At 34.9% G+C, this 15,805-nt stretch overlaps 1 protein-coding gene across 1 annotated transcript in view; it reads right to left on the bottom strand.

Annotated features, from left to right (window-relative positions):
• The window catches only part of LOC123757894 (STE20-like serine/threonine-protein kinase), a 73,494-nt gene that overhangs the window by 11,930 nt on the left and 45,759 nt on the right, over positions 1 to 15,805 (bottom strand). The window contains 13 exon segments of the mRNA XM_045741818.2: positions 1,352 to 1,414; positions 2,803 to 2,906; positions 3,087 to 3,222; positions 3,388 to 3,522; positions 4,642 to 4,725; positions 6,446 to 6,640; positions 6,864 to 6,965; positions 8,411 to 8,560; positions 8,798 to 9,025; positions 10,716 to 10,986; positions 12,501 to 12,718; positions 14,976 to 15,423; positions 15,609 to 15,747. Of these exon segments, the coding sequence (XP_045597774.1) occupies positions 1,352 to 1,414; positions 2,803 to 2,906; positions 3,087 to 3,222; positions 3,388 to 3,522; positions 4,642 to 4,725; positions 6,446 to 6,640; positions 6,864 to 6,965; positions 8,411 to 8,560; positions 8,798 to 9,025; positions 10,716 to 10,986; positions 12,501 to 12,718; positions 14,976 to 15,423; positions 15,609 to 15,747 (2,273 nt within the window).

The following is a 15,805-nucleotide window of genomic DNA, read 5'->3' as shown; positions in this document are numbered from 1 at the left end:
AAATTCACTCAAGAAAGGCAGTCTCATTACAGAGTGCAGCCACTTGTATTCACGAGTTTAACCACCTTGAGGAAACTGAAGATTTATCTACAAAGGAGATGAATAATTTTTGAAGAAGTGGGATTGCCCTGGAAAAGTTACAAACATACTCTATGACTCATAATGGTAAATGACCCTACGGATGGTTACAAGCTAAATAAAACAGATATCAAGTGTGTTGTGGTATGCCAAAGCTGCTGGAATACACAAATGTAAATTATTGGCAAATGGTAAAAGCTTGTAGCCTAAACCACTGAACAACAATTCCTTACAAGGAATTGTACTTAATGTTTGGTTTTCTTTGTAATTTGTGTATGTCCATACTTGCAGAGAAAAGCAGTTTTTACAATAAAGTCAACTATTCATTTTGATTTGTTCCCAATACTGTGCAATACTCTGTCAATCACTAACATCTTGATTTTTTTTGGCTTTATGTGGGTTTTACATAAACATAATCTCCCATGCAAATCAAAGGCTCCCTGTATAATGATACCTGCTTGATGGGGTTCTGGGAGTTCTACTCCCCAAGCCCAGCCCGAGGCCAGGCTTGACTTGAGAGAAAATGTGTGAAAATACAACAAATTTATACATAAAGCAGAAGATAGAAAATTAATACCAGTATGCAATAAAAAATTATAAACAGGTTTACTGCAAGAAACAGTTTACACATTTATACCGAATTCTTGTCACACATGTTCCCTGCCAATACCTGGAGAGCATACCTGGAGTGTTTCCGGAGTTCTTCTACTCCTGAAGGCCAAGCTCGAAATGATAAATTTTAAATAGCACATCTCATTCAGATTAATTAAAAAACTTAATTAAATCAAAATATTCATGTTTATTCCTGGTGCATACCTCTTGATCAATCTAATAAAAGTCTTCCCGTATGTCAGCCATGGTATCCTAGCCTTGAACTACTGCTTTATATATATTGTTTATCTTTACCTTCGTGCAGTAACAGCCACTGACTTGCCTTCACCGCACCATTCATTCAGTCACTTTCTCCTCGGCCCTTCCATATTTAATTCTGATTTCAATTAACAAAAGTTCATTTTGTTCAGTTCAAACTGAATTTATAATATTTTAAGAAAAGTCAAAGTGATCTTGTGAAAAGAAAAAAGTGAACAAAGTGCCAGCACTACGATACTGTTAAGCCAAATCAGGGAAAATGTGCGGTACCAAGTAATGACAATTGCAAACTGAAGTCATGCATCATCCTTGCCATCCCCTGTACAGTGTCAAAGAAGTGTCAGAGAACACTTCCTACAATCTTACTCTAAGTCATGCTATTTTGAAACACTGTATAATCCACCTGGTAGTCAAGATGTGTTCTCTGTGCAAAGATCCAATCAGCATGAAAGTCCTTCTCCAGTCCCTGTGCAATAATTATTAAGGGACCGATAGTCCAATTCAGCTAAAACTTTTACCAGCTGCCCAACAGCTTGCTTACTCTGGTTGATATTAACGATGGTAAGAGATGCATTCCAGTTTAGCAACACTTGCAAGCAAACCTAACTAATATCCTCAACTCAACTTGTCTTTATAAATTTAATAAAACATCTTTTCCAATCATGGCAAGTATTACATTCTCATACATACATCAATTACTTGGCATATAAACAACCCTTTTAAAAAGGATTAAATCGATGAAGGTTACTGTACAAGATTAATGGCATTCAAATCTGAACAATGCCACTTAACTTTTTTTTTTCCATATCTTTTGATTAGTAAATTGAATGTACACCAAGAAGAGGCAGGAAGATCACCAGCATATTCTAATACTGTGTGTGTAGTATTAAAATAGACAAAACTATGATCATTGTTTGGTAACCCTGATATGGAACATTAATAGTTAGCCATTTTTCTTTATCTCTGTGTAAAGGACCTATTGTTATGATAAACTATATATTGTACTGAAAACTTTAAGAATTCCTAATGAATCCAAAGTGAACCTTTGGATTTTATGGTTGATTGCAGGTCAACCATATGCAATAAGCATCCGGAAATTCCAATTGTACAGCAAATGGGCAAGATATCTCACAGACACTTCCATCACATTTTCAACCTTTTCAGTACAACAACAATGGCCACCCATTGGTCACTTTAGGCATACAAGCACTTATGAATCAACATTTATAATAAAACTTAAGTGTTGCAAAGTACTGTACCAACATGAGCTAACCAAGAGGAAATTAAAGTTGAGTACATTAGTTTTCAATATTACTTATAAAGTTCATTGCTGAACTGGAATTCATTTTCTAATAACCTCTAGGCTACTAAAATCTAGTATTTACTAAGTAATTCTTGACTTTGTGGATGGAAAATGATATGCATCCTCCTTAACCTATGATAAATGTGGTTTTTGATGCAGCCTTGCAAAAAAAAAGAGTGAACCCATGTAAAATCAATTATATGAAAAAGCACACAATAGCACCATACAATTTTCATTAGAGCAAGGCTTGAACTGCATACCCTTGAGCTCTATATGCAAGCATATCTCAATCACTGGAAAAAAAAAAGCATTTCATACCATAATATAATCTTATATCAAACAAAATCAGCAGGCTTTTAAAAAAAAATTAACTGCATATATCCTAATGAATATGAAAATGAAATAAAATCAAAGAACATCACCCAAACCTAAGTGGAACAATATATAGTTAATCCCGAAAGTTAAGGCAAGATTATCAGCCAAAAAAAAAGAGATACCATCAACTATACGAGGTTAATACTGGTTAGTATCAATGGCGTGTGGGTAACTACCTGTTTTCGAGGCTTAAGATTTTCTTTCCACTCTCTTACTTCTCTCTGGTACTCTTCATCTTGGGATTTTAGCTTGTTGGTCTCATGTTCCATCAACATTTTACCTGGAGTGTTAAAATATTGCAATGACTTATTTTATAGTTTATTAATGTAATGAGAAAAGTTGATAATTTATATGGAAGATAATTTTATCCCAGAACTTTTGAGAATTGCCGTTATTTATGTGTCAAACTAGCTGTAAAAAATGTGTTGTCTTTTGCTAAGAAAAACATCAGGATACATACGCTTCTCATTCTGCAGTTGTTCCAACTCCTTAACTGTATATTCTGAGGAGGCCTGAAGCTCCTCTAACTTTCGCTGATGTTTTTGTTCTGCGCGTTTCTTTTCTGCCTCGTATCTACGTTTTTCATTCTCCTGGAACTATTAATGAACACTTTAGATAAAATATAATCCATTTCAACAATGAAAATTTAGTTTGCAAATTACATTAGTCCCCTTATTTATACTATATGTATTATCAAAATGTAATTAACATTTATCAACAAAACAAAATAAAGGATTTTTCAAATAAAGACAGATTTATACCTTTTTCAGTTTGTTTTTCTCATCTTCATGGGAATCTGGAAGGTGTTGTGTGCTTATTCTCATGCTCTCACGGAACATAAGTTCACGTGCTTTCATTTCCTGACGGATTCGTTTTGGCAACTGTCTCTTTTCAACCTGTTAAACAAAGAATTAAAATAAGACTTGTTAAATTTGAATCAATTATTTTTTAAATTGGTACATACACTGATAGTTTTTGAATTCCATTAAACACATGCAAAATGTACTGAACATTTTCTGAAGTTACAGTACTAGTTATTTTGCTTGTGTGTTATCTTTGAAGAAAGTCCAATATACTGTTGCAAAGGTTAGACAGTAAATAAGGAAATGTGGTAGATGTAACATAAGAAAGGAATGAAGGTAAGGAGGTCAAGGAGTTAACATATAAAATTTTCTGCTCCTCTGAAAATATGAACACTGTAATGCAGACAGCTCTGGCAGTGAACCAATTGTTCTACATACCACAAATGTGCTCATTCTACTGTAATATAACTATGTAGTACCTATATTTACTATTAAACATCATTAAAATTGGTAATTGAAGAGATCCCTTGGTGCATGATATACGAAACCCTTCAAGTATTAATAACTCAAATTGGAATAAAACAATGCATGCCTCCATTAAAAGTACAAGCTTTATGCAAGCATAGGTTACCAAGACTGACAGTCACACAGATTGTGCAACATGGTTAGGCCTAGGATCTTATTAAAATTCTGAGATATGTTTCAGTATTATGAATACTTAAGAGAGGATCATATATACAGTTGATAAATGCTATAAATTTGGTTTTGAAAGTAATGAAAATAACAATGTTTTAATAATACAGGGATTAGATTTGAAACTTAATCCATATGACAAAAGAAATCAATATAAATTATATTTGAAGAGTAAATTCATCACCATAGATAGTCATCAACCTATCGATGATGTCAACTTTGATCACCTCAGAATATTTTTTTTTACTCCATAAACCCCACAACCTTCGTATGGGCATGCACAATGGGCAAATATCAATGGTAAGGTGCTTACCAAATCAACTTCCTGAAAGACAATGGCATGTGACAAGATTATCAATATGAATAAGCATAACATTGTGGCATTAATGCAGATACCTGAGCCACACCAGCATTAAATGAAACCCCAACAAACTTATCCAACACTACCTGTTTGTAAACAATAGAAAAATTGGAAGCAAAGAGAAAGATAAATTACAAGAATATAATATTTTACCTCACCTGCTGTCTTTTAATTAGTTCTTCCTCTCTCATCTGATTTACCCGTTTCACTTGCTCCAGTTCCTTCTCATGCCGCAATAGCATCTAATACAAAGAAAAAATGTAGTAGTAACATGCTTGCCTAAAAACTTTCTTCCTCTAACAATTTATATCACTATAAACTAAATTTTATTTGTAACCAGACTCAGCAAAGTTTAATATGATTGAATGATTGAAGCTAGAAGAACTTATGTAATTTCTACAAACTGTGTATTACTGAAGAAAAGTAGGAGGAAGTTGATGGGGGGAGAGAGAAAAAAAGGGGAATAACAGAGCAACCATAATTTAAGGCTGTTCTGTAGATTTTTTTTACTGAGCGACATTAATCATTCAATTAACCATTCAATTCATACCAAGTGCTGGAAACATTATTGAAAGTTATGACCTTTATCAAGATTTGTCCATTTCTAGCCCTTGTCTTTACATATTTGTCAGAAGTCCTTGCCCAACATCTTTTTTTGAATAGAATGTATTTAGAAGAAATTACTAAAAATATAATTTAGAGAAAAAAAAAACATTAAATGTAATGAAATACCATTTTCTGGGCGAGACCCGGAGGCTCCCAGGAGCTATCCAAGCTGATAAGTAATATATTAGACTTTCAAATTATTGTGAATGGAGTTCATAGGCCTACCTACCTACTTAGGCTTGTGGTTCTGACCACAAGCCAGAATCTGGCCCCCTCAGAGAGGCTCGAGGAGCAATGGCCTATAGAATAGCACATGTGATTTGGATCATTCTATGTCTGTCATCGACTGGGTCTGGCACCCAGAAAGGTAAGCATCCCAAAACAAACAACCTATTCTGGTTGAAACTACTACTGAAAGTCAAATGAGTGGACAGAACTCTCCAAAGAAAAACAAGCAAACAAGCATGACGTCACCAAGGACAGAACCTTGGCGACGTTAATTTTACCCACTTTATCAACATTATTCTCTAGGACATGTATTCTTTCTCAATCATATCAAAATCATGTCAGAACTAAAGGTGTGGGTTGCTGGCACGAGGGGTCTGGGACTCCCCCTTCCCCCTCCCGGGGAGGGGGGAGCTGCGCAGACAGTGGTGCAGCAATTGATGATGTCATTGCGCATTTGCTTGTTATTCTTTGGGGAGTTCTGTCCACTCGTTTGACTTTCAGTAGTAGTTTCAACCAGAATAGAGGGTTTGTTTTGGGATGCTTACCTCTCTGGGTGCCTAATCTGGTCGATGGCAGATATAGAATGCTCCAAATCACATGTGTAGGCCATTGCTATAGGCCATTGCTCCTCGTGCCTCTCTGAGGGGGCAAAGTTCTGGCTCATGGTCCCCGGTAGTCCTATGAACTCCATTCACACTGACTGATGCCAAAGTCTAATATATTACATATCAGCCTGGATTGCTCTGGGGAGCCGAAGGGGCTCCCTCCAGAAAAAACTGGAAATCGAGTGACTAAACAGGGTAGCATGTGACAACTTCAAGGGGGCAAAAATGCCTGTAAGAATGAAACTATGTGAAGGAGGAAAACCGACGTGAAAAATATACCTACTAGTGAAGGCCGCAGAAAAATAGAATACGGTTAAGACAAAAAAATTATCACTTTTAACAATGATATCTGATGCACTACTTTATAATAAATGCCCCTAAAGATCTGTTGTATGCTTACCAGCAGCTTTAATACACCAGAAAAGTCCCAAGTAAGATATTATTAATCTCTTGCCACCTAACTTTACATTGGTTCCTATGGTACTAATTCCTATACAGTATTCAGAAATAACAAAATAAAAACCTGATGTCTCTGGAGGAAGAATATGTCTTTAAGTTGCCTCTTAGAGAGTTGATGCTTTTCATGTAAGTGGCGTTCTTCCATCTCCCACAGTGCAGATTCTCTAGATCGTAAAAGCTGGTGTTTTTGCTGAAGAAACTGCCTCTCTAATAAAGCAATTCTTTCTCGATGATCATCACCCAAGCGCTTGAGAGACACCTGAATGAGAAACAAACCTTTATAAATAAAAATGTAGAAAAACACTGAAAAAACATTAAAGTTATGGCAAAAACAATCAATTCAATGTGTGTGCCCCCACCAATTCCAAATGTGGCCACTTTTCTGACATTTTTCACCGTGCTGCAAATGATCATATTTGTTTTGACATATTGTGGCTTTGAAATTAGAAATGACAAGTGTCCCAGAAGTTGTACACACTTACCTCATGAGCTTCATGTAATTTCTCCAGAAATGTTTTCTCTCTCTCACTCTGATCTTCGTCCAATCGCTCCTTGCGAGATTTAAAGGCCTCCTTTCTTTTATCCTTCAAGACAAAAAACATATAGGCACTCATTAGGAAAACTTACTCTGGTCATGGAAACAATTTTGGCTCTTGACAGGAATAGAAATCATAATCACAGAACATCTGTTATGAAATTAAATATTCTGAACAAAACTGGGGTGAGATCTGTCCATGAACTTCAATCTACTGTTCTTATCGGACTTCTACAATACATTAAAGCATTTCTCTTTCTCTTTCTAAGAAACTGTATTACAAAGAGAAAGAAACCCAGACATTTAGTACTGTATTTACTAACAAATGTTCCTAAGTTTTGTTTTTTCAAAAACATATTATACTGTCTATAAATAACATTGTACAGCATCATAATTATCAATTAAATTATTAGTGTGGAAAAGGCACATGTGATTTTGATGTATGAAAAAGTATATGCTTAACTGAATCATATTAAGGGGCCGTCTGATTCAAATATGCCAAAAATGAAAACTGGTTCGATTTCAATCAAACTATTTTGACTAGTTGTATATGAAAAGTGTTTCATCTGGTCCAAGTTTTAGCATCGTAGCATAAATAGGAAGGGAGAAAAAAATATTGAAGTGTCAAAATTTTTCCAAAATGGTAAAAAACGATTATCAAACACAAGTGTCAACTGAAATCATGTCTATGACTCTCGGCTATCACAATAGCATATATTAAAAAAATATTATAATTAGTTTTATTAAAACAAATTAAGTTAAAAAATGAATTTTTTGTTTTTTGTTTGTTTTTCAATTTGGTGTATTTTTTTTATTGAACAATTTGCATGAAACTTAATACACCTGACTGCACATAAGCCTATCTGTAAGGGTGCCAATTTTGGAGAAAATTGATTGATGTCAACCTCAGCCAGAGATGGCAGTACCTTAGACTTTATATTTTAACGATTTATTTTTCAAGAAGCATAAACGACTTCAAACTCTTTCATTTTTATTCATTTACATGAAACTTACACCTTATATGTAAAGTTTGTCTCTAAAATCTGAGGTTGTTTTGTTTCTCTAAGTTCATTTATTGATTTTATAATAGCAATAAACATGACATATCTGCATAATTTTTGGGGGGAACTTTGACTATTTGTATTAGGAAAACTAAAGATGTTTTGGAAACTCCCAAACCACAGATCCTTTATTATATGCTAATGTTTCAGAAAAGTGTCATAGAATGATTATATCTAAAAAGGTGAAAGGTTTGAACTCACTTGAAAATGTGTAATTTTTGTTGAAAAAAAAATTATATCTCCCCCTGTTTAGGCTGCAGTACTGAAACTTGAAACAATTGCAGCCCTTTTCATATACAACTAGTCAAAAAACATTGGTTGACATTGAACAACTTTTCCAAAACTAATCTAACGGCACCTTAATGACAAAAAGAAAATGGTTCACAAATTTATATTATGTATTTAATCCTATTTTATAATATTAAGAACTTACTTTAGGCAGAAGATCAATCTCTTGTTTCAAGAGTTTGAGTTCAGTTTTGAGGGACTCTCGGAAAGCCTTCAATTCACGTTCTTGCTCTGACCTAATTTTTTTGCTGGCATTCTTCAATTCAACTTCTTGCAGAGCTTCTGCTTTTTCTACCTGGTTAGTGGAACAAAGCAAAAGTATAGCATGAACCCTTGAAAATAAATTATAATTATTGTATTTAATACAAGTTTTATGATGTAAATAAAACAAATTCACATAAAATACACAAAATGCAGCTTTCCTATAAGATGCCCACTTTATGTTGAGATTTCCCAGGATATACTTGCTATATGTGTGAACTTTAAAAAGTAACTCCAATATATCTTTTAACTGTAAAACTTAAATGCTTACCTGCTGTTTCTGTTGTCTGTTGAGAGCCTCTATTTCAGTATCATATCCTCGTAAGAGCTGTTGTCTCTCCAGGTCAAATTTCTTTTCCTGTTCTACTCTAGCTAAATTTGCTTTCATGCCCAGTTCCTGAAACTGTTTCTGCTCAATTTTTTGTAATATCTTCAGCTCGCGCAACTCTTGCTTCCTTACAAAATGGCCAGTGCCCATTCCCTCATCTTCATAAAATACCTAGGGGAAAAAAGTTAGATTAAATAAAGATGTTTGAAGGGTAATGCAATAAACAAGTAAAACAATTTACACAATTCGAACACACTATACCATCAAACCCAAAGGGAAATGTGTGTTCACTAATAACCAATAACAAAGTAGTTACCACAAAAACAGATACTGGAAAGGTCATATTTATACTCTGCTCCTGGAATTAAGGATGGGCAGCTTCTCATGTGTCCTTAAAACTGTTTAGGAAATAGTGTGGACTCATTTTCCATACAATAATTGTAAGTCTTCTAAGAATATTATCAGCATTGTGCAGTTTTAATTTTATTGTTTCATGGCAGTATTCTATGTAATTCTTATTACAGAGGCCTGCCAAATTTAGAAACAAAAAGTATTTCTCACAAATATGCTAGAGATATGTTGTTAAAACAAAACTAAATTATTTGATTGAAAAACACAATTGAACATTTATTTAGGTAGGACTTGGTTGCCCTTAGAAACACTAAAGGTTATGTGCCATTTTCTTTACCAACAGTGAAGATACTGGAAAGGGAGTACGTGACAGACACGAAAGGAAATGTCAGAGGAAGGAGGAAGTGGCATACCAAAGAGATCTATCTTTGCGATTTCCCTGCTGTTCTTGGTACAGAGGGGAATAGCAAAGGTGGACAAGGCCAATCTATTCCACAAGAAGTGAAATAGAACACCGACACTGGTAGAATTTGGATATATATAAATGTCAGAGATAAACTAGTACTGTACACATATGCAGTGCAGGTGGTAAACACACAGGATAAACTAGGAGCAGAGGTAGTTGAAGCCACCTCATTACCAAAGATCCAAAAGCACCATAATGTCAAGAGAAATAACTGCACTGTGTATCCAACAGCTTGGAAACAGGGCCAAAGAGCTAAGTCTCATTGACTGCAGGCACAGATATGTAAGCATTAATTCATGTACTACATATAAAAAAATATACACTGAAAATGGGCTTAAAATAAGTATCCCTAAAACACTGATGAATGATAGTAAAAAGTTTGAGTATTATAAGAAAAATGCAATATCTTCATGTAATAATTCTTGTTTGACAAGGCTAATAAAAATGTGTAAAGATTACACACCAATCAACTAGACCAAGCCAGCAGGTAATTTAACATTTCTTATGAAAAAAATCAGCAATAATTCTGTAGAGAAACACCAGGCTGAGTAAACTTTATTGAATATGATGCATCATTTGCAAGGATAACAAACCCTACGAGAAAACATGCTAGCCAATTATAAAGACAAAACAAGCGAGGTGTTAATGTAGTGACTGTCATGGTTTATATTTTGAAGCATTAATTTAATAAGTGATGGCTGAACTGTTAAACTGATACTAAAATTATACAAATTATGACTTAATCCCTGGCCTTTCTGACCTTATGATACCTTCCCTTCACTTTTTTTCTCCTAAAAGCACCCAGTCATGTTTTCCATTAAGTGGGATAAAGTTCTTAGCCTACAGGCAACACACCTCTAAGTGTCTACTTCAAATTTCCTGTTTCTTCACATTTATTAGTATTTTGTCCTCCCTGCAACCACAAACTATTCTACATAAACAGCTTCAAGCTTAAAATTAATCTACACACAAACCTCCTGTAACAATTGTGAATAATCACAAAAAGTTTCCTTTAATACAAACCAAACACAAAGAAATATTCACCTGTCTTGTAGTAACAACTACACCATCAACGACAAACTTTCGGGTACGTTTTCTTGTTTTCTTACGCAAGGCTACTAAATCACTCTCTTGTTTGGTCATTCTTGCATTCCTGCTATCTCTGTGTTTTTCCAGCGGTTGGAGGGTGACATCAGACAGGTCTGCTTGGTGTGATCTTCGTAGTACAACACCGTCCAGACTCTCATCATCCCTCTCTCGATGTCTGTGCTCTCTTTCTGAACTGGTTGTGCTCACATTGTCCCACTCGGATCTACTATAATAAAAAGTTTATGAATAGCATAAAAATTACTGTACTTCTTACAAAATTCTTATGACAAAAGGTATAGAAATACAGTATCTCTGACTTGCGTCATTCCTGAAAGCAAAAATTTTTATTCAATTATTAACTGAACTGCATACACTTATGCTTTAAAAAAATATATGGATGAATAATGAAATTTATGCTAAAGGCCAAGTGCTGAAACCTACTAGTTATTATTCAGTACAGTACTTGCTGAGAAAGTCATTTTCACTGTTGATGTTTCCTTCAGTAACTCAAAACTTCCAGTAATAAATATAACATATCCCCTTTTTATCCATGAGTTGCATTAATTCCCCAGACCAAATAAATTTTAATAATACAGTACATTACAAATAAATCAAAACAGCCAATTAAAGATTTTTATGTTGCAGTAGGTTAACAGGGTTGTGTAATGTCTACATAGATTTTTTAATACATATATTGATGGGTTAATTAGGAATGTAAAGTCAAGAACACCTGAAGCAGGAATGGATTGTAATGCGAGATAGTTATTGAAATGTCTGAGTGCATATGATGCGTGTTCTCTGCCAAGAATGAGGCAGAGAATTGGGGAAGAATTGCAAAAGATTGTGAATGAATTTGATAGTGTGTGCACAGTGAAGGTGATGGTCAATGTAGGGAAAAAGTAAGGTTATGATATCTGTGAGTAGAATATCGCAGATATTGTTGATCTGCAGAGAGTGGCAAGACGTGATTTGTTGATCACCAGAGTGTTGCAAGACAGTGATTTGAACTGCAGGATAAAAATGGGGAAGAAATACTGAAAGGTGTTGCAAGTTTTAAATACTTTAGGCGAGTGTTAGATAAAAATGAAAGTATTGAGTGGGAGAAGAGTGATAGGAGAGAGAAAAGGAAGGAATGTTATGAGAGATGAGAGAGAACTAAGATAGTATACTATTCCAGCTCTTGCATATGGAAGGGAAAATTGTGTTCAAGAATACAAGCAGTGGAAATTACCTTTTCGTAAAAACACTGGTGTAAGTGAGAGACAGGTATAGCAATTTGGAAATGTATGAAATATGGTATGAGTGATTATATAGGAATGAAAGATTATTCAGTCTAATGATTGTAGTCATTCCCTTAACAGGTGAGGGAATGAACTGTGGAGTTGTAGAATGGCTGAAGCACAATACAATGAGGTTGTACAAGGGCAAAATAAAGGGTTCATATGAAAGAGATGACCAGTATCATGGAAGGAAAGAATGGAACACCACATCAAACAAAGGTTTTGGGTAATTGATGAAGTGAACTTTAATGAGTGAAATGGTTATGTGGCGATAGTTCCTTGGAGAAACTTCTGCTATGGAGAGCCCCCAAGGTGATACAAGGTATCCACCCTATTGTCCTCATCTCTTTATCTAATGTTGATCTACTCACCTTATTCCAGTCATTTGATCAAGGTGCATTTACATACATGTTACAAAGGGCACCAATATTTACTTGAATAAAGAATAACAATTAATTACCTCTCTGATATTCTGTGAGCTTCCCTGCCAATTCCATTTGGCAAGATCTTTATTCCAGGAGAATTAGATACGGGGGTACTTTGCTGTGAGTAATCATTCTGGTGTGTTGGAGTTGAAACTGTAGACCCTGTGGAGACTCCAGACTCCAGAGAAACTTCACTTCCCGCAGTCAATTCTCTAACAAGTGCAGGCTTCTTGGGCGAGCTGTCCTTTACAGTCTAGCAATGAGACAGCAATTAACACAAATGTGAAAGAAAAACTGTATTGGAATCAGTTTAAAAGCATGGAAGAAACTTAACTTTTTCCTTCTTGTTCAAGGGTCAATAACTATTTTCATTCATACAATAATGAATTATGGTAAAGAGAATTCTTTATTCTTATTAGAAATTAAAAAAAATAGACCAAGGATAAAATAATACAAATCCATGATAGGGAAAAAATGATCAAAATTTTTTTAGTTATATTTTGCAACTAATATAAAATTGCTTGGTAAGTATGTTCATTTGTTACATTTATGATATTTTATACGTTTGGAATACACATGGTCTAATATTGAGCTACAGTGATCAACTCATTTTATAATAATATAATGGCAATAAAAAAATCCTTTCTCTGGCTTTTCTAGATGGCTGCCACCATAGGGGAAGGTAAACGCACCAATAGATGATTGTTTTAAAGGATTCTCGCCACAACTAATGAAACGAAGTTTTCTTGGCAGGTCAGACACACTTGAGGATATGTTAAAGTAGTATGAAGAAAAATTATTTGAATTAGAAGAAAATGGAGCTCTCAGGAGTGAGTTTTGCACTTTAAAAGGAAGCATTCCTCAGCAAGGTAAGAAAATTACCACCTTAACGGACACGGTAAAGATTCAAGCTGAACAAGTCAAGGAACTAATGAAAGAAAATGAGGTATGAAAGTGAAGAGTGGTGAATTTGACGAAGTTAACAAGAAATAGACTCATATGGTGAACAACTACAAGAAACCCTAAAGGCCAACAGAGAGGTAGGCAAGGATATGCAAGGAAAAACTTCATGGACCACTCACATAGGAGGTGGTTACTAAAGAACTAGAAAAGTACAAAGAGGAAATTAGAGACATATGCACACGTTGTAAAAGAGAGAGACAACGAGGGAAGAAACTTTGGAAGTCAAGATCAAAAATGACCCACAAGAAACAGAAGTTAGGCAAGCAATTAGGAAAACTGATTACCAACAGTAAACTAATGCAAAACACTGCAGATAGTCTATAATAATTTTTGGATGTTTGGAAAAGGAAACATCTAGGGTGGACAGTGCAGCAGAAGAGATGAAAATCATAAAGAAAATAGTAGCTTTAGGACAAGGTCTCAATTCAAAAGGAAAATGTCAGTGATTTTTAGGTCAGGAAAATATGAGAAAGACAAGAACCGCCCCTTAATCCCCCTGGGCTGCTCGTGATTATAGCCCAGGCAAAAGAAATAAAAAAAAAATATAAAAAAAGAATTTGTCTTATAAAAGTGTTCATTTGTGTTCCCTGACCACAGGAAAAATAATAAAAAAAATTTGGAGGCGACATATTTGGTCCACAATAGGGCGAGGAAGTCCGGCAAAACAAAAATTCAATGTGAATAAATGCAATGTTATGGAATATCGAATCAGAGAAAATAGACCACACACAACTTGAAAATTATATGGAAAGGAATTACAGAACTCTAATAAAGAGACCCTATGGGGTGGGTTTGGATAGTCAGCTGTCGCCAGAGGAACACAAAGAACATTGTGAGAGAAGTGTATGCGTTGCTTTAAAACATCAGACTTGCTTTTAATTACAGTATATGGATGGTGAAATATTAAAAAACTGTTCATGACCTTTGAGACAAAAATTGAAATATGAAGCAGTTGTATAGTGCCCAAATCTCAAGAAGCACATAAAGAAACTGGAAATGGTGCAGCGGCATGCAATAAAATGGCTTCCGGAACTGAAAAACAAGAGTTATGTACTAGAGGCGTTAAACAAGCCAAAACTAGAAGATAGAAGAAAAAGTGGCGATATGATCACCACGTACAAAAATGCTAACAGGAATTGACCAAATTGACAAAGAGGAATTCCTGAAACTGGTAACATCATGAACAAGAGGACACATTTAAGCTAAGGAAATAAAGGTGCCAAAATAACATTAGAAAGTTTTCTTTTGCAAACAGTGGTTAATGATTGAAACAAACTAAGTGAGAAGATGGTGAAGGCCAAAACCATCAGTAGTTTCAAAGTGTTATACGACAAAGAGTACTGGGAAAACTGGATACCACGCACGTAGCTCTCATCTTGTAATTACACTTAGGTAATTACACATATACATACTCATATATTTATTTATTTATTTTTTAAAGAACTGTATAACACTTATCTCAATCTTTTTTCCCCCACTTTATTCCTGCATTAAAATACAAGAAAATAAAATTTCAAAAATAAATATGAATCTTTAGTTGTATTTACCTTTGAGTCATGGTGATCAGATTGGTCAAACACATCATCATCCACATCTGTTGCTCCAACAGTTGTACCTTCTATTAATAGTGATACAGTTGGTCGGGGCTCTTCTTCTGCTGAACTCAAAGACCGCCCTGTTGAAGCAGTTCCTCCACTTAGATTGGAAATGTTAGATATATTGGAGGATGTTTCCAAATGTCCCTGGTGATCTGGCTCACTTTGAACTGGCGATCTGTTCGTTATTGTCTTTTGATCGACAGGTGCCGATTCTGGTGCTTTCACTGAGACAAGGGAATCCTTCTGGGAAGGTGGAGTATCCTTAGCTAAATCAGATGCTTCTGACAAGTCATCTACAGCTACTACAGAAATGTGCGTTGTATCATTTGTAGAATTAACAATAGGCGAGATTTCTTCCGGTTTTCCAGTTTCCTCAAGTGTCATTTCATAACGTGACCTATTAAAACAAAATTCAGTTAGCATTAGTAACAAGCAGTTTCTAACACCAATAATCTCTATCGAAAGTAAGGAAAACTAATTCTCAATGACATGTATGATTATGAAACAATAATAATAATTATTAGCAGTGATTTTGTATACTGTTAGGTGTTTATGAAATTTGTACTCAATTTTATTTCTTACTTTGAGGAAGGTTCTAGTTCAGGAGGAGAGCCCATCTCGTCATGAGGTATAGACGAACTGCTTATCACAACTTCACTTTCATCGAGTTTATGTCCATCATTTGATATAACTTGGACTTCTGTTACACACTCAGTCTTGTCTGTTAACAATAAGATTGCACTAGGTTAACATGATGACTAAAACCACACATCAGAAAA

Source organism: Procambarus clarkii, chromosome 40 (genome assembly GCF_040958095.1).
Source record: "Procambarus clarkii isolate CNS0578487 chromosome 40, FALCON_Pclarkii_2.0, whole genome shotgun sequence".
Lineage (NCBI taxonomy): Eukaryota > Metazoa > Arthropoda > Malacostraca > Decapoda > Cambaridae > Procambarus > Procambarus clarkii.
Note: the sequence above shows the minus strand (reverse complement) of the source record. Positions and strands in the feature narration are given on the sequence as shown.